Below are 21,558 nucleotides of genomic sequence, written 5' to 3' on the forward strand. Positions count from 1 at the left end.
CGGGGCCTTCTGAAGCCACGCCCCCCCGCCTCCGCGCTCCCGCCAATCGCGGCGCTCCGCTCAACACACCCGCGGCCGCTGAGCCAATCGGGAGCGCGAGATTTGCATACGGCCGGCGCTGCGCGGCGGGGCCAAGTTGCGCGAAGCTGCGGCCGCTGCGGCGGGGACCGAGCGGTGCCAGGCACGGGGGGCAGCACGGGGAACCGCCTGGGGGACATCCCACAGAGAGCTTCTCCCTCACCGTGATCTCGCGGTGGGTGGGAGTGGTGTGGGTGCGGCGCGGGCCGGCATCATTGCAGTGATTTCAGCTCTTTTAGTATTTGTCCAGCAGGTTTCCCGCCCGCGGGAAGCCGCCCCTGCGGTACAACGACAGGCTGGGGCCGCGCATGCGCGGTGTGGCGAGATGCTGGGGGGGGGGGTAAAATGGCGGCGTCCGCACAGGGCCCGTCCGCGCCGCTGAGCGCCGAGCAGGCGAAGGGTGAGGCGGGGGAAGGCGGCGGGCGGCGCGGGGCGCGTACCGGGTCCGCCGCTGAGCCGCCCGTGTGCCCGCAGTGGTGCTGGCCGAGGTGATCAAGGCGTTCGGGGCGCCCGAGAACGCGCAGCGCATGGACGAGGCCCGGGACAACGCGTGCAACGACATGGGCAAGATGCTGCAGTTCCTGCTGCCCGTGGCCACGCAGATCCAGCAGGACGTGATCAAAGCCTACGGCTTCAGCAGCGACGGCGAAGGTGGGTGCCGTGCTCCCCCCCGCCGGGCTGAGCCCTGCCCCGCGCCCGCTGCCCAGCCGCTCCCTTTGCAGGGGTCCTCAAGTTCGCCCGGCTGATCAAGTCCTACGAGTCGCAGGACCCGGAGATCGCCAGCATGTCCGGCAAGCTCAAGGCCATGTTCCTGCCGCCCATGACCCTGCCGCCGCACGGCGCCGGCACCGGCGGAGTGGCCACCTCGTGAAACCCGGAGCTCCGCCGGCCCCGGTGCTCTGCGGCGCTCCGAGCGGAGATGGCTTCGCGTGGACTGGGGCTGCCTGCGCTGCTGGCCCAGCAGCCCTGAGGAAGGGAGAGGTTGAACGAGGGAGGTGTTGATCCGAAAGGAACTGGCTTCTTTGTGCGTGTGTGTTTGTCCGTTTGCGAATAAAAAACCGTCTTGAAAATGCCCGTAGTGGTTTATGAAGGGACGTGAGCTGATCTTTGGGTACAGATCCTTCTCCCTGACTCAGGAGCAGTTAGAGTGATGTCCGCTTCATATCTGAAGTTTCATCTGATGAAACCTGAGCTACTGTTACAAGGGGCTGGTGTGTACCAACTTATGCAGAAATGTAACTGCTACTGCAAACCTTAGTATGAAAGCACAAGGCTTGGCACCTAAGTGACCGACTTTTTTAAACATCATGTAAGAGATGCTAAGCCTCATCTGGAATCATAGAATATCCTGAGTTCAAAGGGACCCACAAGGATCACTGAGTGCAACTCCTGGCGCCACCGAGGACCATCCAAAATTCAAACCATGTGTCTAGGGGTGTTGTCCAAACACTTCTTGAATACCAACAGGCTTGCTGCTATCACCACTGCCCTGGGCACCCTGTCCCAGTGCCCAACCACCCTCTGGGTGCAGAACCTTTCCCTAACCCCCAGCCTGACCCTCCCCTGTCCCAGCCCCATGCCGTTCCCTCGGGTCCTGTCGCTGTCCCCAGAGAGCAGAGCTCAGCACCTGCCCCTCCGCTCCCCTCGTGAGGGAGCTGCAGGCCGCCATGAGGCCTCCCCTCAGCCTCCTCTGCTCTGCGCTGAACAAACCAAGGGACCTTAGCCCTTACTCCCTTGTCTTGCCCTCCAGACACTTTCCCATCTTCATAGCCCTCCTTTGGACACTCAGTTTTATGTCCTTCATATATTGTGGCACCCAAAGCTGAACACAGTGCTCAAGGTGAGGCTGCACCTGTGCAGAGCAGAGCTGCACAATCCCTTTCCTCAAACAACTAGCAATGCTGGTGTACCCCATAGTACTGTTGGCCCTTTTGGCTGCCGGGGAACACTCGATTCATGCTCAACTTGTTGTTGACCAAAACCCCAGATCCCTTTCTGTGGGGCTGATCTCCAGGCTCTCCTCCCCCGGTCTGTACGTATAGCCACTGTTGCCTCATCCCAGCTGCAGAATCCAGCACTTGCTGTTGTTAGATTTCATATGGTTGTTGATAGCCCAGCCCTCTAATTTGTCAAAATCGCTCTGCAAGAGCAAGCACTTATAAATGTGCTCCTTGAAACATACTAGGTAATGCGATGCTGAATGTAACGTGGTGCTGTTCGGCAAGTGGTTGCAACCAGACCACTGTCACCAACAGGTCAGTACCGCTAACTCTCTCACATGCTCCTACCAGAAACTTCTGTGGCTGTATTGTTGTTTTGTGCCTGAATGAGTGACCAAAGGTGTCAGACCTAATGACAAAAATAGCAGCAGGATGTTGCAAGGACTGGCAACAGGGAGGGAAGGCTGGGCTTGCCCCTTTCGGCAGCGGCCTGGATTAGAACAACACGAACAATGCATAACTGCGTGCTGCATTTTCGGGGACTGAAGAGAGGGAAAGGCGGAGGAGCAGGTTCTCTCCCCTGTGAAGTTTTCTGTCTTTCCACCTTCGAATGAAGGGGCATCAGATGCACCCAATCGCTGGTAGCCGCCTGGCTTGTGTGCCTGTTGCCCTTGGAAGCGTTGCAGTCTTTGGGAAGGGCTGGTGGTGAAGAAGCCGGGCCCGGGAGAGCAGGGGGCTGCGAGTCAGGTGTGTGAGCAGTGTTGGGTTTTGCACTCTGTGCCTTTTGGTTACAAACTATGTAGGAATGTAGCCAGTGAGGGCGTGAACCTAGCAGATGGGAGGCAGGAAGAGCAGTCAGTCCCTTCCGTCTCTACCTACCTCTCCCAGTTTGGTTTTGGCCTTCCCCCACCCCTCTAATTATTTATTAACTACAGCCCAGGAAGTGTTTTGCAAATGGTGAAAATTAAGCCCTCCGCTTGAGGCCTATGTTTTACCTAGCCCGGAGCTACCACCTTCTGAAGTCTGCCCAGAAACAGGCAGAGTTCAGGACTGTGCCTGTGCGGACCAGACCCAGGTGAGTCACAGGATGCACTGCAGACCCGCAGCACTGTCAGCTGCACCTTCCTGAGCCTTGGAATTAGCCGCCGTGAGCATCCAGCCGTGTTGTGAGGGTGTGAGTTCTCCCCCTGCTACTCCCAATCTTGCTTTATTTTTTTCGGTAGGACGCCCTGGCTGAGGGCTGTGGTTCTTCCTCCACCAGCTGCTGTTAATTCCCCATCAGTGGGGGTCTGCGAGTCAAGATCCTGATGCCATCCTGTGGGTGAGTGCTGCGTGTGCTAGTTAAAGCAAGAAAACAGAGCTGGTGGGAAAAACTAAAATGCTGGCAGTAGGAATTGAGCACAGAATGGGAAAATACTGTAAACAAAGAGCTGGAGGACTGGAGCTTTAGTATTTTAGATTGTTCCTGCTGTTAGTGTTGCTCATCCTCGCTTTGATAAAGAAAGAGCAGTTTGATGCCCACTTCACTGCAGTTATTCTGCAAGCCCTGAAGCTGCAGCACCTCAGAATGCTTTTGTACAGAGAGGGTTCAGGTGGCTGGCTTTTTTAATCCTGGTGATTTTTGTTTTGCTACAGCCTCTGTAGTCCTTTATGGAACAGCAGGACAGGAAAAACTTTGCCATCAGTATAAATGGGTGCTCTGCCCTGGGGGCTATAGTGACGTGGTGTAAGGAAAGGGGATTTGCATTACCCCATGGTTAGAATCTGTTTGTCCTGTGGTCCCACGGCCTGACGGAGCATATGGCTTGGACGGGTTGCAGGGCGATGGTCCGTACGCCCGTTCACTAGCACCGGCCGGCCTTTACTTTGCACTAACACTAACAACTGAACTGCTATGTCACAGGTGACGTTCCCCCAAATGTGAGAGTGGAACAGACGAATTAAGTCAATATCTGGGCAAGAGGTAACAGAGAAAGCCATGACTATGATACCAAAGAAGGAGTCAACGTCTGCTTTTGTGAAGGCAACTCCTGTCTTGCAGAACTAAATATTTTTGAGGAACTCAGCAAGCTTGCGGACAAGGGAGGTCTGTCTTTCCAAAATAGAATTTGACAAGATTATCTCATGTAAGTCTAAACAAAGCTGAAGCTACAGTATAAGAGAGAAGCTGACACTTTTCTTGAGTGAATAATTTGCAGAAAATAGGAAATGGAAGGTGGGAATAAATGTTCAGTTTTTACAGCAAAGGGAAGTTATCAGCGGTGACATATAAGGGTCTGACCTGAACTATGTGCTGTTCAGCATATTTCCAAGTGATCAAATAGAGCTTGAATAGTGAGGTGAAAAAATTAACTTGTTAGAAAGTTAGTCAGGATAATATGGTAGGAGCTGACTGAAGCAGACTGAAGGAGCAGAAGGACCTTATGATAGTCAACGGGCAGGCAACAGATCGGGAGATGGAATTCAATATAGGCATATGTAAAACAGTGTTCATAGGACGGTTTAGGTTGGAAGGGACCTTAAAGATCATCTAATTCCAATGCCCCTGCTGTGGGCAGGGACACTTCCCACTAGATCAGGTTGCCCAAAGCCCCATCCAACCTGGCCTTTAACACTTCCAGGGGTGGGGCATCCACAGCTTCTCTGGGCAACCTGTTCCAGTGCCTCACCACCCTCATATTAAAGAATTTCTTCCTAAAGTCTAATCTAAATTTACCCTCTTGGGGTAAAGAGCCTCTGCCCATCTTTCTTGCAGGCCCCCTTTAGGTATTGGAAGGCTGCTATAAGGTCTCCCTGGAGCAGTCTCTTCTCTAGACAGAACAACCCCAACTTTCTCAGCTTGTCTTCATAGGAGAGGTGCTCCAGCCCCCTGATTGTCTCATTTCAAGCTTTTTATCCACCAATAACCCCAAGTCCTTCTCTGCAGTCCTGCTCTCAATCCACTCATTGCCAGGCCTGTATTTGTGCTTAGGATTGCCTCAACCCAGGTGTAGGATCTTGAAACTGGCCTTGTTGAACTTCACGAGTTTTGCACAGGCCCATCTCTCAGGCCAGTCCAGTTCTCTCTGGTTGGCATCCCATCTCTCCAGCATGCTGACTGCCACCACTCAGCATGGTGTCATTGCCAAACTTGCTGAGGGTGTGCTCAATCCCACTGTCCATGTTGCCAACACGGACAAAGATGTTAAACAGCACTGGTCCCAATACCAGCCCCTGGGAAATGCCACTCATCACTGGTCTCCACCTGGACATTGAGCCATTGACCACAACTCTTTGATTGCGACTATCCTTGCTCTCTACAACTTCCTGAGCAGAGTAAGTTGAGAGGGAGGTGATGGTCTTATCTTCCTGGTGACAGATGACAAGATGCACAGAAGTTGCATAAAATTTCACCAGAGGAAGTTCAGACTAGACATAAGGAAAAATTTCTTTATTGTGAGTGTGGTCAAACACTGGCACAGGCTTCCTTGCGAGGTGGCTGATGCCCCGTGCCTGTCAGTGTTCAAGAGATGTTTGGATAGTGCCCTCAACAATATGCTTTAACTTTTGGTTAGCCCTGAATAATTCAGGCAGTTAGATTAGATGATCTTTGAAGGGCCCTTCCAACCAAACTATGCTATGCTATGCCATCCAGCCAATTCCTTATCTGCCAAGTGGTCCATCTGTCAAATCAATGTCTCTCCAATCTAGAGATGAGGACGTTGTGCCAGACAGTGTCAAATACTTTGCACAAGTTCAAGTAGATGACATCAGTTGCTCTTCCTTTATCCACCAATGCCCTAACCCCATTGTAGAAGGCCACCAAATTTGTCAGGCATGGTTTGCTCTCATGGAGAAAAATAGCTCAAAATTCACATGTAAAACATCTGTGAACTACTTGTAACCTCCCTGGAGCAAGACTGTCATTGTCAAGTCCATGCAAATGTTAGCTTAATGCTTGGTTGTGGTGAACAATGGCAGAAATCATCATTGTGTCTTTGTATGCTTGTATCTCAGCAGTATTTTGAACACTGCAGCTTTGGTTCACCTTTTGCCCTCATCTCCAAAACAATACAACAGAGTTGGAAACATCTCAAAGAGGGACAACAAAAATGATCAGAAGCGTAGGATAGTTCTGTATGGAGGCCATCTAAATAGAGTTGGATTCTTCAGCTTGGGAAACAGCTGAGGAAAGGTATAGACGTTAGAGATCTATAAAATCATGAGCAGCTTGGGTGTGATTTAGGAGTTGGTTGTTTATTTTATTTATTTATTTATTTATTTTTACAACAACCACGTGTTAATAAAAATGGGCAGGAAACAGGTTATAAGCAAGCCAAAGTAGGTGTTGGTCCTGAGGCTTAACAGTGGAACTCATTGCTCAGTTTCTTATGGACTTGACAGTTGACTATGTTAGCTGCAAATAGAGGCTTAGGGAGCATGCGAGGGCGGGTTGATGATGACAACGACGACGATGATGACCTCTGTGCATAACCTCTCCTTCCACTCTTCCTTTGACAACCATTTCGACCTCTAGATGGCCTATTCCAAGCCCCTGCTCACAGCAGAGCTATCTCGAAAGTTAGATAGATCAGGTTGCTCTGAGCCTTTTTCAGGTTAGTCTTGCACATCTTAGGGAGTGGAGATTCTTCAGCCTCTCTGGACACGCGTGGCAATTGCTGAACCACCCCTCGTGTATGTGCCGTTTTTCCTGATACCTGATCAGAATTTCCCTTTCTGCAAGTTAAGCCTGTTGCCTCTTTTTCTCTTGCTGTATCCCACAGAGCAGAACTTGGCTCCATCATCTCTAAAACCTCCACTCTTCTTTTAGTTATTCTTAGACTGCTATTTAAATCCCTTACTAATCATCTTTTCTCTAGGCTGAGCAAACCTAGCTCTCAGCTGCTGAACTCCTCACTGCCTTGATGGCCCTGTGCTGGATTGTGCCTGTTTCTTGGTGTCCTTTTTACAGCAGTCCAGATGTGTGTACCTCTTAATTAGCCACTTTGTTTATCCTCCCTTCTAAACTTGTTCATTTACTAGTTGTGGCTTTGCTCCACAACGAATTTACATGATGAGGTTCTACCATCTGTGTTGTACTAAAAGCCAAACAACATCACAAGAGCAGCCTCTTTGCTCAAATCTCTTGACCTGTTAATTATATTATGAAGTCTGTTGTTGCATGCTCTGACCATTCCAGAGAACAACCTGGAAGATACCAAGCAATTGTTTCTCTGCTGTGATATTTCCCTACCTTACCAGCTGGAACTTCTCCTTGGTAGTTTTTAATTAGTTACCTTGGTGTCTTTAGAATAGTTGCCCAAGGGATGCCAGTAGATGTAATCTCTTTGGATTTCAGAAAATGCCTTTGGTACCGTCCCTCAGAGTATCCTTCTGGACAAAATGTCCAGAATACAGATAGAAAAATACGTAATACAGTGAGCGAACAATTGGCTGACAGGTCAGGCTCAAAGGGTTATAATTAATGGGGTTTCATTAGGTGGATAGCCACTTGCTAGTGGGGTTCCCCAGGGCTCCATTTTGGAACCAGTTCTCTTCGATGTTCTTATAAATGACCTGGACGGAGGATTTGAATGAATACAAAGTAGGTTTGTAGGTGACACTATATTAGGAGGAGCTGTCGACTCCCTTGAGGGTAGAGAGGCGGAGAGATCTGGACAAATCAGGGGGCTGGGCTATCAACAACAGTATGAAATTTAACAACAGCAAGTGTTGGATTCTGCACCTGGGACAGGACAACCCTGGTATACGTACAGACTGGGGCATATATTATCCAATATATAATAATAATATCCAATCAGATTATATCTAATATAGCAGGAATTCCCTTTTGGGACTTTTACCCAGAAGTTTCTGTCTAATCACTAAACAATATTTGTTTTCTGTGCCAGTTTTCAATGTCAGTGGCTCTGATTTAGGTGTAGCCCATTCTTTGTGTAAAATTGGTTTCTTTGAGTTGCAGGTTTCTGTGCCTTTAAAGTCTCTCTCTTTTTTTTTTTTTAAATATCAGTTTTAAGTCAATACAGCTGGATTCCTGCAGCTCACCACATCCCAGCTTGTCATCTGTGTGAAACTGGAAGCATTTCGAAGGAAGGTGTTGTAGCTGCCTGGTCAGTCTTTCTAGCAATGAAGTTTAGTTTCTCTCTTCGTGCCTCCTGCACTTCCCTTTGCTGTTAGTTTCTGTATGTCTTGGCCACTACTAGCAGACAGTTCAGCTATTTGCAGGATTTCCCAGTCTGGTGGTGTGTAGGGAAGTCTGCAACTGCAAAGAGTTGAAATGAGCACGTCTCTTGCTGTTCTTGCTGCCCACACCACGCATCTTAGCTACCACACAGGGTGGCTGAGATGGTTCCAAGGAAGAGTCAGGCTCCTTTGCCAGCTGGATTGCCCTCTGTGGTCATTGCATTGCTCCCATTTGTTCATAAGAACTGCAGGCTTTAAAATCAGTGCTATGGAGAAGGATAGTCACAGGCTGTAGCTGGAAGTGGCTGGTTGACTGGAAATGGTTAGTTTTCTTTCTCTCTCTCTGGTTGTACAGATTTACAGCTTTGGCCTCGGTGTGCTGTACTGGGATCTCGAAGGTCCTAGGCTGAGCTCTCTTGATGCTGTGTGGGCCCACCACAGGCCATAGCTGATCATCCTGCCCTCTGCCTGCTTTCCTGGGCAGCTCCAACACCTGCCCCCCAAACCCTTTGGAGTTACCGATGCTTCTCTCACGGCTGCATCCTCCAGGCAGGCTGTTTCCAGGATGCTCGTGCTGTGCTTAGAGTGCTGGCCTGGCCTCTCACAACCTGCATGCCTGGGTTTGCACAGCTTCCCTCTGCGGCTGTACAGAGCACATGGGATATTTAATCTGCCAAGAGAGTTCATCAGCGAGCAGGGTCACAGAGGTTTCGGCTACGTAGCTGAGGGCAGCCCAGCAGAACCAAGCTGCGTGTCTGTGCGGTCATAACTCGTAGGGTGCTTCATTGCTGATTGCGTGCTCGCCTGTGTTGCCTGCTTCAGCCTTGCAGGTGTGTGGGTGACCTTAGGCAGCTGTGGTCCCCCTGGCACACTGTAAGGATTCAGGGGTAAGAAACACTCATGTTTCTTATTGACCTCTTGGAAAAGAAGAGGAACAGAGAGAGGGCTTGCAGAACTGAATTTTGTGACCATGGCTGGAACCTTAGAAACACTGGTAGAGTCAAAACTGATGTGAAAAAAAAAAAAAAAAAGCAAGGACCCAAGAATAACAGGGGGGCTGGGGAGGAAAGACGCAAAAGGAGAAGCAGAAGTGTGTGCAAAGCAGCTTGGGGCTGGGGAGCTGATGGCTCAGAGCGCTTCCTGTTCCTGGAGCTGCGCGTGCCCAGCTGTGTGCTGGGCTGCTCCTGCCTGTGCCCTGCAGCGGTGCGCAGAGGGCCACGAGATCAAGGCACACATCAAGGAACAGGTTGATGGAGAGGGGCCGAATGGACTAACAGTAGACATCAGGAGTGATACATGGCCAGCTCCCCAAAGGCACAGAAACAGCTTGGTGTTGGGTGCTCCATCGCGGACCGCCGACTTCCCTTTTCTCACCAGTGCAAAGAGATTTTTCCTCCGTGTTTTTTGAGTCGCTTTGGTGGTAGCCACTTGGCCTCCTCTTCTTCTTCCCTCCACAATGGTGAGGTAAGAGGGTCTGAGAAATGTGTGTGTGGGTAGGGGAACCAGCAAAGTAGGGCAGCTCGGAGGGGATCACCTTGGTAGCTGTATCTCGATGGAAACCTTTCATAGGCTGTGTGGGGTAACGGGCACGAAGGAATCCTTCGTGCTGTTGCTGGTTGTCACCTGCATAGGTATCTCTAGGGATGCTGACTGCGAACCATTCTTCAGTGTATGTCTCCACAACAGTGCCTGAGATTTTTCATTTGCTTGGTTCTGTTTTCATCTCCTCTGCCAGGTGGTTTCATCGTGACCTGAGTGGGCTGGAAGCCGAAGCCTTACTGAAGGGACGAGGTGTCCATGGGAGCTTTCTAGCCAGACCCAGTCGGAAAAATCAGGGGGATTTTTCCCTTTCAGTTCGGTAGGTAACTTGGACCCCAACTTCTGCCTTTCCAGGTTTGCATATGTAGAATATGTAGAGGTCCTCATGTGTCCTGGGGTCTCTCCTTCATCATCTCCTTATTCCTTTGACTTCTCTCCATGCTGTAAAAGGATCTGAGCTTCCCAGTACCTTCTGGACCCTCACTTAAGTTGCCTCAGGAGCTTCTTTTCCAAATCATCTCCTTCCACTGGGACGGCTTGCTATGGTTCCATGGCAGGAGGTGATGCAGGCGGAGGCTTCAAATTTTCTGCCTCTTGTCCAGCTGCCTCACTGGACTACTCTGTGCATCATTCCACAGGGTTGGTGACCAGGTAACCCACATCCGCATCCAGAATACTGGGGACTTCTATGACCTGTATGGAGGGGAGAAGTTTGCCACATTGTCAGAACTGGTGGAGTACTACACACAGCAACAGGGCTCGCTGCAGGACAAAGATGGAACCATCATCGACCTGCGATACCCGCTCAACTGCTCTGACCCCACTACAGAGAGGTATGGAGAAAGCAAAGCTTCTGGTATGTCTGTGATGAGACCTCCTCCATGCTCCGTGGCCTTCTCTCTGCCCTGCTCACGTCCCCAGAGGGCACTCTGCAAAAAGTGTCTCCTGGCTCCCGTGTCCTCCTGTGCTTCCCCAGGGACGACGTCCCCACCAGCAGCTGGACATGCCTCATCCCATCGCAGCAGGCCTAACAGGGCTCTATTTATACTTTTGGATTCTTGTTGCCTTTGCTATTCACGTAGTGTTCATAAAAAGCAACGGCTGTGGTGTAAGTTGTATCCACAGCGGTACGGAGGGTGGCATGGTGTGTGGAAGCCCCAAACCTCCTTGCTCATCCCAGGCCTGGCTGACTCATGTGGCTGAGCGGGGCCACGCTCACCTGCTATTCCTGGCCCGCTCAGCCTCCTTCCTGTCCCCGCTTTGCATACGTCTCTGACACCAAGTTAAATCAAATCAGGTGGTTTTCGCCCTTGTGCTGTGCTTTCAGCCTCCCTGGTGCAGCCTGGGGAGCAGTCGTGCTGTGCCCCGGGGTGGGGGCAGGCTCCGGGTGGGGAGCAGGCAGGTCGTCCCCGTGCACCTGGGGAGCAGCCATGGGGACAGCCATGCCGCGCGGGACGTGCCTGGGTACACCCCGGCGTGCTCCGGGGCAGCGGTGCAAAGCGGGCAATGTCTGCGTACTGGCTGTCCTCTCCACTCAAGGCCGTTGCGCCGTGGCCCTGCAGTTTCCTCTCTTCCTCCCCTGCGGTTGGAAACTTCTCCCCCCCCCCCCCCACCCCAGGCTCTTACGAAAGCTCCTCTCACTCTCTCCCCAAGTGATTTTCCATCACGTGGCTCTGAAGAGCTGGGCTCTGCTGGGGGGGAGGAGAGGGGGACAGGACCCACCGACTCCTTCCTACGTGGGGAGGGGGGTCCGGGAGGCTTCTTTCCTGGGCAGGAGGGGAACCAAACATTCCCCCGGGGACGTCTCAGCACTGGCAGACGGTGACTGCACGCTTCTTTGGGAAGAGGGTCAGAAACGAGTAGTTGCCGTGCCGTGGAAGTCACCAGCTATTTCTTGCAGCGCACGAGGTGAAGATGAACAGAAACTAAAGCCGGCCAGTACTAACTGAGACACAGTAATTGCCTGCCACATCTTGCTCTCAAAATGATTCCTGCAGGTTGCGTAGAGGAATGGGTTGCTCTGGCTGCATGCCGCACTTAGCTGAGTCCAGAGTACGGGTGAGTGAATGCCCAGACGTTTCTGTGACTGTGGCATGGCCTCCTGAGCTAGATTTTACGTCTTGGGAATAGGCAGCAGAGGAGCTGTAACAACTCAAACCTCATCATACCGCTACCACTCCAGACCACCACCATTAGCTACCCAGTGGGCAGCAAACCTGCTACCATGGCTCGTCTAAGCACCTGCCTGGCCTTGGCTGCAGTGTGTGCAGCGATGTAAGGAGTACGCCTGGTGATTTCTGCAGTACCTGAAGTGAGCAGCAGCAGGAAGAGGCGTTGCAAGTCAGTCTGATGCAAGAGCTACCTGCTTTTGAAATGCTGTTCACCGGGGAGATGGCCCAAATGGCTGTGGCTGCAGCTGCCAGGGGAGCTTTGTGGCAGCAGGACAGAGCTGCAGTGAGCACGGCCTTCGGACAGGAGCACCAGGGCTGAGACGGGTCCAGACCCAGCAGAGCCTACAGCAGCAAATGGGTACCAGGAGGAGCAGGATGATAGATCATCCCCCAGCGCCCAGAAGCATCAGCTTGCTACAATTTGTACATGTCTCTTTCTACTTGGCAGCTCACTGGTGCCTTTGGCAGTTTCTGGAATGGTCCCAAGAGGCCAGACCATGCTTGGAAAGGGCATGAGGAGCTAGAGGATCTTCACAGAGACAACCAGGGTCACATCTGGAGATCCTACAGGGCCAGAGTCCTGCAATAGGAGGAGAGTCCTGGGTTGTCCCATCTCCTAGCTTCCTTCTGGTGACAGTCACTCACACCTGCACCCCAGAGTGCAGTGAGATCCCACAGGGCACCCACATGCTTCCCTGAGACCTTTGTAGGTGGGAAGGGGCTTGGCAGTAGCAGCGCCATTTGCACCGTGTTTGCGTCCCTCTGTGCCCTGGGCCGTCCTGCAGCAGGGCAGAGGACACCTCAGTCTGTATGGAGGGCAGGAATGTGCACGTGGATCAACAACAGTGAAAAGTACCAGAAACAGAATGTGGGCTCCAGGCGGCTCCTGGCACTCATCCCCATGGCTAGGCTGATTGCTGCAGTGTGACGTGTTCAGGGAATGGGAATTTTGCTTTGGCTGAAGAGCTTCAGAAATAGGGGTTGCCGCTAGAGGTCCAAGAAAAGTATCTTTCCCTAGGTAGGTTCCTTAACGGGTCTGATCTTAACGCAGCCCTCTGTGTGCTGCTAAATCCAATGGGGGAGTTTCTGACTCACTGAGTCAGTTTTGTTCCCTTAGTGCTTGAGTTTCCAAAGCACTCAGCAGCAGTAAGGTTGGAATCCCAATAACACTGAGAGGTGCTAAAACCCGCAGGTGGCCTCCCTGAACTGATCCTAAAGCCAGTAAGCGTTCCTTACCTGTGCTTTGTGTATCACACAGCTGGATCACACCGGGTGCTTTCCCACTGTGTCTTCTGGTACCAGCATTCTGCTCCTTGGACCCTTCTAGCTCCACCTCATCCCCTGCCCTTTCCTTTTCTTGCCAGTTGTCTGCTTCTCTCTCATCTACTTTTTGTAAGATCCTGCTCCTCCCCTGGTTCCCCTCCCTTCATCCTTCCTCCATTTCTCCCCCTCTCCACTCTTTCTTCAAACCTTCTCTCCCCCCCCAGCTTCTCCTTCCACAGTGTGTGTTACTGCCCTGTACTCATCAGTGAGTGGATGCTCAAGGGCATCCACTTACTTGCATCTCCACCTCTCTTCTGACCTTCCCCCAATTTTTTTTTCTAGATGGTACCACGGGCATCTGTCAGGCGCTGCAGCTGAGTCACTTCTCCAGGTCAAAGCCACGCCTTGGACCTTCTTGGTGCGGGAGAGCCTCAGCAAACCTGGGGATTTTGTCTTGTCTGTCCTGACTGACCAGCTTAAACCTGGGCCTGATGCTCCATCAGCTGGGGCAAGCAGCGCCTCCGGGGCCCGTCTCAAAGTCACCCACGTCAAAATCATGTGTGAGGTGAGCAGGTGGGAGAGCAAAAGGAAAGGGGAGCAGAAGTGGCCTCTACATATCTCTGCTGATCACATCCTAAAAAAAAAAAAAAACTTGTCAGCTTGATTACCAGTGTTTAGGAATTTGGATTGAAGTGCTGTCACCTTGCAGGCTCCTTACGTCCTCACCCAGGACTGGGTGACCGTTGGCTGTGCTGGGTGCTCAGACATGGAAGGAAGCAGGACTAGGTGTGTCCGAGAACTGCGTCACAGGGAGTCTGTGGTGAAAGGGATAGGAGGGTTCACGGCCTGATGATGAGTTTATCAAAAGCATTAAAAGCTCTTGGAGAAGGAGGGAGCATCTGTAGGGTCTCCAGACCTGGTCTGGAGGATGCTGCACCTCACTGTCACAAGCTCTCTCTTTCACGTGAAATGATACGGAGAACGGAGGGAGACTTTAAGGACAGAAAGCAACTAACTTTAAAGGAGAGCTGAAGGGAATGTAACTTCTCCAGGCTTCCATCCACTGAGGAGGAGTCAGTTCACTGCGTTACAAAATTTAGTGCTCTCAGGGCAAACTGCCATCTGACCTCCTTGTTTTTCCAGATGGCACAAAGTGGTGCCTGTGACTCTGCACCTCAGCGTTACCTTTTTTCCTGAGCATTATCACCTTGGCCTGTAGGAATGCTATGGGACGTAACATGTTCTTCCTCCGTTTAGAATGGACGTTATACAGTTGGAGGTGCTGAAAAGTTTGACAGCTTGGCAGATCTGGTGGAACACTTCAAGAAGACTGGAATTGAGGAAGTGTCTGGCTCCTTTGTATACCTGAAGCAGGTAAATCCTGTCCCCTCTTTTTCTCGGGGATCCTTTGCAGGGACTCCCTTGCTGTTTGTTTCGGCTCTGTGTCTCTCCCCTCCGCAGCACACAAAGGAGACTTTGAACTCCAGCAGCATCTCTCTCATGCCAACCCATTGTGTTTTCCTGTCCCCAGCCCTACTATGCTACAAGGGTGAACGCTGCTGACATTGAGAATAGAGTGCACGAACTGAACAAGAAGAGTGTATCTGAAGAAACATCCAAGGCTGGATTCTGGGAGGAATTTGATGTAAGAAACTGATGGGGAAATTACTCTGGGGAAATTTGGGGGGAGTTCCTGTGCACCACCTCATTCTCCATCCCTGCTTTCTTTCTGGACACAAACTTCTCAGGAAGTTTTGTAAATCCATGTTGATTTCTCTCTGAAAGAAGTCTATTTGGATCCTGTTCCTCCTGTGTGTGTGTGTGTGTGAGTGAGGGGCGTAAGTGCCATCTTTAAGTGATTTAACCCAGTGAGGTAGAAATGTACTTTTTCATGGATAGAAGAACTAGTTAACAAGACAGTAAGGACACGAACCTGGAACTTCTCAAGTCTAGGATTACTTTTCACTTCTCTGCTCCCCCACAAGCATACCCATGTGTCCTAAGAGTTGCCACCATTCCTCTGACTGTCCACCTTCCCTGTCATACATTGTGATGTTGCCATAACTTTCTCCTGTTTTCAGAGCCTGCAAAAACAGGAAGCCAAGCAGCTGTTTGACCGTCATGAGGGCCAGAGACCTGAAAACAAGAGCAAGAACCGATACAAGAACATCTTGCCCTGTGAGTCCTGCTCCTCTGCTGTTTAAAAAAAAAAAAAAAAAAAAGGCAAGTAGACAGAGACAGGAGAGGTGTCCAAGTCATTTCTGACCCTGTCTCAGCCTGCTCTGTCTTCCAGAGTGGATTATGAGGTCTGCATTACGATTATGATTATGAGGCCCTTAAATTGAGGATTTAAGAGCTGATAAGAGGTCACAGAATTTTCATGACCTTGAAGAAAGGAAGTTTGCAGCAGACTAGCTTATATTATGGTCCGTCATGGGGGGAGAGAAACGGGAACACAGGTTAAAACTGGTCTGACCTCAGAGAAGGAGTTGAAGATATGTAAATATATGAAATGGGTATGAAAATATACCCATACTGTGTGCACTGGGTAACGTGAGTGAGGTGGCATGGGGCAGCGAAGGAGCTTCATGTCACTGGGCACCAAGTATCTCATAACTCTGTTTATTCTTTTGCTGCACCCCTAGTTGATCACTCCAGAGTCATCCTCCAAGGAAGGGACCCAAATATCCCCGGATCTGACTATATCAATGCCAACTACGTCAAGGTGAGACTTTTGAAAGATGGCAGTATGCCCAAGGTGGGGGGAAGGCCTGCCAGCTCCTGCAGCCCTCCTGACCTTCCCCTGTCCACACTCAGAACAATCTGATCAGCCCAGACGAGTGCACCAAGACCTACATCGCTAGCCAGGGCTGCCTGGATGCCACAGTCAATGACTTCTGGCAAATGGTGTGGCAGGAGAACACGCGCATTATTGTGATGACCACGCGGGAGGTAGAAAAAGGGCGGGTAAGTGGCTGTTTGCAGGTGTGTTGGAGCTGCCCTCTTTCCCCCTTCAACCACGGCTGTTTTCTTTCTCTTTCCTGCCTTTTGCCTGTCTTCACCCTCCCCTCTCCCTACACAGAATAAATGCGTGCCCTACTGGCCAGAGGTGGGCAGCACAAAAGAATATGGTCCCTACCTTGTGGAGAACACTGGGGAGCACGATGCACTGGAATACAAACTCCGTCACCTCTGTGTGTGTCCAAAGAACAACGTGAGTGTGCCTGGTTGGGGACTGCCATGGAGCCTGTGGGTGTAAGAGTCGCCGTATGTCTAAGGCTGGGAACTGCCGGGTGCTGTGGTGGTGCTGCTCTTGCATCATTCCAGGGTTGTTGTTCCCACCTGTTTTGGGCTGGGACACTGGTGGAATCACCAAGGGGCGCACAGGAGCCTTTGGCTTAAAACCTAGCTCTCTTTGGGAGAGAGGCCAGGGTTGGGACTGGGTTGCAGTTTTACCAGTGGGGTATTTTTATTATCAGGGTGACGCTGTGCGTGAGATCTGGCACTACCAGTACCTGAGCTGGCCTGACCACGGTGTCCCCAGTGAGCCAGGAGGAGTGCTGAGCTTCCTCGACCAAATAAACCAGAAGCAGGAGAGCATCCCAGCTGCTGGGCCTATTCTGGTGCATTGCAGGTTGGTACAGAGGCTAGGGTTTGAAGCATTCTCCATCCCTTCACAGGGATCCGTGTTCCCTAGGATATGTGAGCGAAGCACGTGCCAACCCTTTCTCCTCCTCGATGTCCCCAAACCAAACCCTGCTGCCTGTTGAATCCTTGACTCTTTTGTGGCAACAAGGAACAGCTGCTACGAGTGCTGCATGAAGCAGCTGCCCCAGAAACAGCTGCATTTTGTTTCAGGACCTTGGTGTGTGCTCAGCTGGGGGGATGTAGGTATTGATGTACAGGCAGCTCTGATCTCTGCTTGTCCTCTCCTTGCAGTGCTGGGATTGGCCGCACGGGGACTATCATCGTCATTGATATGATAGTGGAAACAATCTCCACCAAGGGTAAGAGGACCTCAGCGTGTCTTGAATTGAACTGGCCTACCCAGTAGGGCTGTGCCCTTAACACCAGCAGCAAAGGGATGAAAACTTTCAGCTCTCAGTGGAAGAGAGCACGCCTCAACTCTGAGGTTGTCTCTCTGAACCGTTCACACGATAAGCGTATCTCTGGATATACTTATTGTGGCTTTAGCCTTGCTTGAGCTCTTCCACCAGGGCCAGACTTGGAAGATGCTGGGCAGGAAGGAGGGGTGGGAGGTCCATAGAGGGGTTAAGGGAGTTGAAAACTTCTTGACTGAGCTCCACTGTGACTGCTTTTGGTGCAGCACTGGGGGGAGGGGGGATCAGCAAACATGTGCAAAGCTTTTCTCTTGCCCCTTGCTAGGACTGGACTGTGACATTGACATCCAGAAGACCATCCAGATGGTGAGGTCCCAGCGCTCAGGGATGGTGCAGACAGAGGCCCAGTACAAGTTCATCTACATGGCCATCTGCCAGTTCATAGAGACAACCAAGAAAAAGCTGGAGGTTATCCAGGTGAGAAAGCAGACTTTCCTATCCTGTGAGCTGAAGCCCAGCATGGTGCGGGCTCTGAGCCCCAGGCCTTAAACATTCACTACCTGCTGCTGTTTAATACTCTTTAGCCAAAACACATCACACCGAGGCATGTCAGTGCCTCCAGAAATTCGTTGCCCCACTATTCACTCCTATACGAGAACACGTGTGTTCACCTCTGGGCTAGGGGTGGGCAGAATGCACTGAGCCTGGGGACTTCAGCCAAAACCAGTGTTCGCTGAGATCCTAGTGTGATGCGTGGTTAAACAGCCAGAATTCTCCCATGACACCTTGCACACTTTTCCCAGACTGTACTCTGCTCAGCTTGCATTTTCTCTCCTGTAGTCTCAGAAAAGCAAGCAAAATGAGTCCGAGTATGGGAACATCGCCTACCCGCCTGCAATGAAGAATGCGCATGCCAAGGCCTCAAGAAAAGCCTCCAAGTAAGTGCTGACCTAAAGCGGATGCCAATCTATGTCTGCCTCTGGCAGTGCTCTCCCTGCTGGTTTGGTGGCTTTTCCCTTCTGCTCACTTTTTCCCATTTTGTTCCTGGTCTAGCAGGCAGAAAGAGGAGTCAACAGTTTATGAGAACTTGGGCAAAAAAGAGGAGAAAGTACGGAAACAGCTCTCCTCAGACAAGAAGCTGAAAGGCTCACTAAAGAAAAAATAAGCATAAGTAAGCAGGTTTTGAACATGGAGTGCAGAACTGGAGCTTGGATCCAGGCTGGCCTGTCTCACATTCCCATCTCACGGACTGGAACTAGGCCTTCCCCATTTCTTCCATGCCACCTTTCAGTGCTCTGAACCAGGCTGCTTTCCAGCTCAGCTGACTTCACTGTCCCTTGCCCACACAGGCCTGTGAACTCTCTCATTGTCCTTCATCAGTCATTAACAGGAAAAAAAAAAAATCACACCCCTTCTTTCCCTTGGTGTGTGCACACTGGCACCTTAACTCACCTCTGCTTCAGCAGTTCCTTTTCTTGAGGAGTTACGGAAGAGCTTTACAGGAGCTACATCTCTACCGGCCACTGTGAGTTAAAGAGTTTAGCCTGTTTAGTGTTCCCTGAAGCCTCCTCTTTTAAAATCTGGCATTTTGGGCCTGTTTCAGCTTAGCCTCTCTATAATTCGACAGGTAACTTCCTATTTTCTTTATCCTGACCCTCTACCCCCCCCAACCCCTTTTCTATTTGATCCTGTAAATATGCCAGAATTTGATGTGATGGCCATGTTTTCACTTGTGTTTGTAAATAAAAGTGTATTTGTTTGAACACTGACCTGAAAATTTTTTCTAGAATTGGAGTATAGCTATTCTCCTGGTTTCTTTTACAGTCCTGCAGACTTACAACAGCGCTAGCTTAGTTTTCATCAGTTCTGGCAACCTTATGGTGGCATCTTACTGCAAGACTTGAATGCTTACAGACATCAGGTTAAGTCTCATCACTGAAAGTTAGCTGTGACAAAGTCAGACACAGACTTTTGCACCTGTTTTGGTATTTGGAGAAGTTGTAGAAATGAAATTTCATCTTTACAGAGAAAGTAGACCAGAGCATGGCCACATCATGGCTTCACAGATGATAACCAGTTACCTACAAGGGGTTAAGGGAGCTGGCTTGTTTAGGCTGGTAAAGAGTAGGCTGAAGAGTAAGCTGCTCTCATTTTCAACTAAACGAAGAAGCCTCGTGAAGGTAGTGCCACACAGTACAACCAGAGGCAATGGTTCCAAACTGCAGCTTGGGAGGCTCGGGTTGAACACCAATCTCATCAGGCACCAAACAGAAGCTTAGCACGGGAACTCTGTTCTTGGTTTTCACTACTTGACTGGACAAAGTCACAGCCCATGTGCTCTGCTGCTGGCAAGTTTCCAGCAGGAACCTGGACTAAAGTCCTCTTGAGGTCCCTTCCCGCCACCATTTTCTATGAATCTCTGAACGCTGGTGTGTTCCTAAGTACTGCAGCGTGCCTTTGGTGGTGGCCACGAGCCTCAGCACGGCTTTTACAGTCATGCCAGTTAGAACTAGGCCCCAGTCCACGAGCTGTACCTAGGAAATATGGGAGAATGGTGAGTTTGGATAAAGCTATGGCTTTATCTGCAAAAAGTGCAGACCTGAACTTTGCTGCAGCAGTTGGACTAGGTAAGAGACATGCTGGGGAACCTTTAATTTACAGGCATAGGCACTGCTTGATCTGTGGGCGTTTGATACTCAAAGATTGGTGAGGTAGCCTGGACTAGAACTGTGGCCTGGCCTAGAATCTGGTTAGAGCTGATAGGTACAAGAGCTCTGTCCCTACCTAGGGGAAAGTCTGAGCTAAAATTGACAAGTGACCTAGGACTCAGACCGAGAATGCCTGGAAGTATGAGAGAATTTCTTCTGGTCTGAAGACACATCTAGTCCCTGTGTATGAAGACAATGGCATTTAGGGAACTGAATAATCAGTCACTCTCACCTGACACCAGACCATAGTGAGTGCTTGAGAAATCTGGCTGTAATTTTTCCCTAGCTTTAGTACAGTGATCCTAGGACCATATTCTTTCCTCTCAGTGTACAGCACAAATCCAGATGGGTGAATGGGGAGAAAAGAGAAGAAATGAGACATACCTTGAGGTCTGACCCACGTAGCTTGTAATTCAGTGGAAATGGCCAATGAGCCTACAAGGTGACATACCTGCCTAAGAACTGGTAAGGTGCCTGCAACCAAAGAAAAGCTCTATTCCATTTCCCCTAATGGAAAATAACCTCTTTTTTGGGAACTAACAACACTTCCACACAGTATAAATTTTGAGGCTTTTAATTTTTATAAATGTTTGAGAGAATCACTGAGCACACAGTGACAGAGATATTCCAGCAGTGACAGGCACCCAATGAATGACATTATCCTGAATTCAGTCTTGGGACTGACAGCGAAATAGAAACCAATATTACTAGAAGAAGGTCTCACGCTGATGGCAGAACACCCTCACTTGGCCAAAAAAAGTAAAAAACGGGTTTAATTTTACCCTACGGAAATCCGAAGATTAATGAAAATTAGAGGTGAATTATATCTGCATGGGTTAATACCAGTAACCCCCCCCTTTGCCCCCTCCCCAGATTTAACTAGTGAGGTGAAGAAGGGATTACAGATACCTTGTGGTAGAGCCCAGTCTCATAACTGGATCACCACAGATGGAGCTGGGGCATGGGAACTAAATCTAGTTACTGGTTTAACAATTTCAAAGTGAGGGCAAACAATGCTAGTGCAGGAAGTTCAAAGCTCCTCACTCATATCGTATCTTCTACTGGTCAGCACCGGCAGTTCTAGGAGGCTTTAGTTCTTTCATTTCTTCCCTTGTTTGAGTAGGAGACTGTCACTGAAAGGAAGACAAAAGTGAGTCATTAGTCCGGAAAGCACAAGCAAAGTCAGACCCTTCCTACAGATTTGGGGCCATGGGGTGTCTCACCCAAACAAGTTGTCCAAAAGGACAACTTCAAAGTCCTTTTTTCAAAGCCCCTTAAGTCTGCTGGGACAAATAAGATAGAATCTGGTCAAACAGGAGCAAGGAAGATCAGAGATGCCACAGGGAAGAAAAAAAAAACAGCTCTGGTTTCCTTTCTTTATTCTAAGCATTTTAGCTACATCCTATAAACTCAGCTGGCACACTCCATTATCCAGTAAACACAGACAGGTTAAACAAAAGCCACCAAACTCTGTCCAGCTCTGAAAGCAGGGAATGAGTTTTTCTAGCATGCACTGGAAAGCTTTTAGAGAATAACAAGAGCATTTTCCAAGAGACCATTACCCTAAATCAACACAAAGTCCTACAAACATCTAACTACTTTTGTCAAGTCCTCT

At 50.2% G+C, this 21,558-nt stretch overlaps 3 protein-coding genes across 10 annotated transcripts in view; 2 read left to right on the forward strand and 1 right to left on the reverse strand.

Annotated features, from left to right (window-relative positions):
• Positions 1–21,558, reverse strand: part of PHB2 (prohibitin 2) — a gene marked incomplete at its 3' end in the record, with an annotated part of 171,503 nt that overhangs the window by 144,512 nt on the left and 5,433 nt on the right. For 2 of the 3 annotated variants that reach the window (XM_083798683.1, XM_083798682.1), the window contains one exon: positions 20,502–21,076. The exons of the other annotated variant lie outside the window; for it this stretch is intronic. In XM_083798683.1, the coding sequence (XP_083654809.1) occupies positions 21,043–21,076 (34 nt within the window). Of the gene's footprint in view, positions 1–20,501; positions 21,077–21,558 lie in introns of those variants that run through there. 3 annotated transcript variants of the gene reach the window in all.
• LOC310881432 (protein C10) lies at positions 110–1,148 on the forward strand. Of its 3 annotated transcripts, none has more exons than XM_083798785.1 (3): positions 110–253; positions 553–729; positions 801–1,148. In XM_083798785.1, the coding sequence occupies exons 2-3, from the start codon at positions 606–608 to the stop codon at positions 947–949; spliced, it is 273 nt and encodes a 90-aa protein (XP_083654911.1). In that variant the 5' UTR covers positions 110–253; positions 553–605; the 3' UTR covers positions 950–1,148. The 3 variants fall into 3 exon arrangements, with proteins under 3 accessions (XP_083654911.1, XP_083654910.1, XP_083654909.1); XM_083798784.1 differs by lacking the exon at positions 110–253 and adding an exon at positions 255–361; XM_083798783.1 differs by lacking the exon at positions 110–253 and adding an exon at positions 359–478.
• PTPN6 (protein tyrosine phosphatase non-receptor type 6) lies at positions 2,745–19,012 on the forward strand. 4 transcript variants are annotated; one of them, XM_083798480.1, is made up of 17 exons: positions 2,745–3,093; positions 3,242–3,339; positions 3,922–4,144; positions 9,937–10,059; positions 10,379–10,573; positions 13,517–13,739; positions 14,432–14,548; positions 14,706–14,819; positions 15,256–15,352; positions 15,820–15,899; positions 15,992–16,141; positions 16,257–16,388; positions 16,654–16,808; positions 17,114–17,181; positions 17,561–17,712; positions 18,076–18,173; positions 18,289–19,012. In XM_083798480.1, coding segments are annotated over exons 3-17 (1,818 nt in total). In that variant the 5' UTR covers positions 2,745–3,093; positions 3,242–3,339; positions 3,922–4,142; the 3' UTR covers positions 18,401–19,012. The 4 variants fall into 4 exon arrangements, with proteins under 4 accessions (XP_083654606.1, XP_083654603.1, XP_083654605.1 ...); XM_083798477.1 differs by lacking the exon at positions 3,922–4,144; XM_083798479.1 differs by lacking the exons at positions 2,745–3,093; positions 3,242–3,339; positions 3,922–4,144 and adding an exon at positions 6,155–9,665 and having other exon boundaries at positions 18,292–19,012.

The sequence above is a fragment of the Anser anser genome, assembly GCF_964211835.1.
Source record: "Anser anser genome assembly, chromosome: 1".
Lineage (NCBI taxonomy): Eukaryota > Metazoa > Chordata > Aves > Anseriformes > Anatidae > Anser > Anser anser.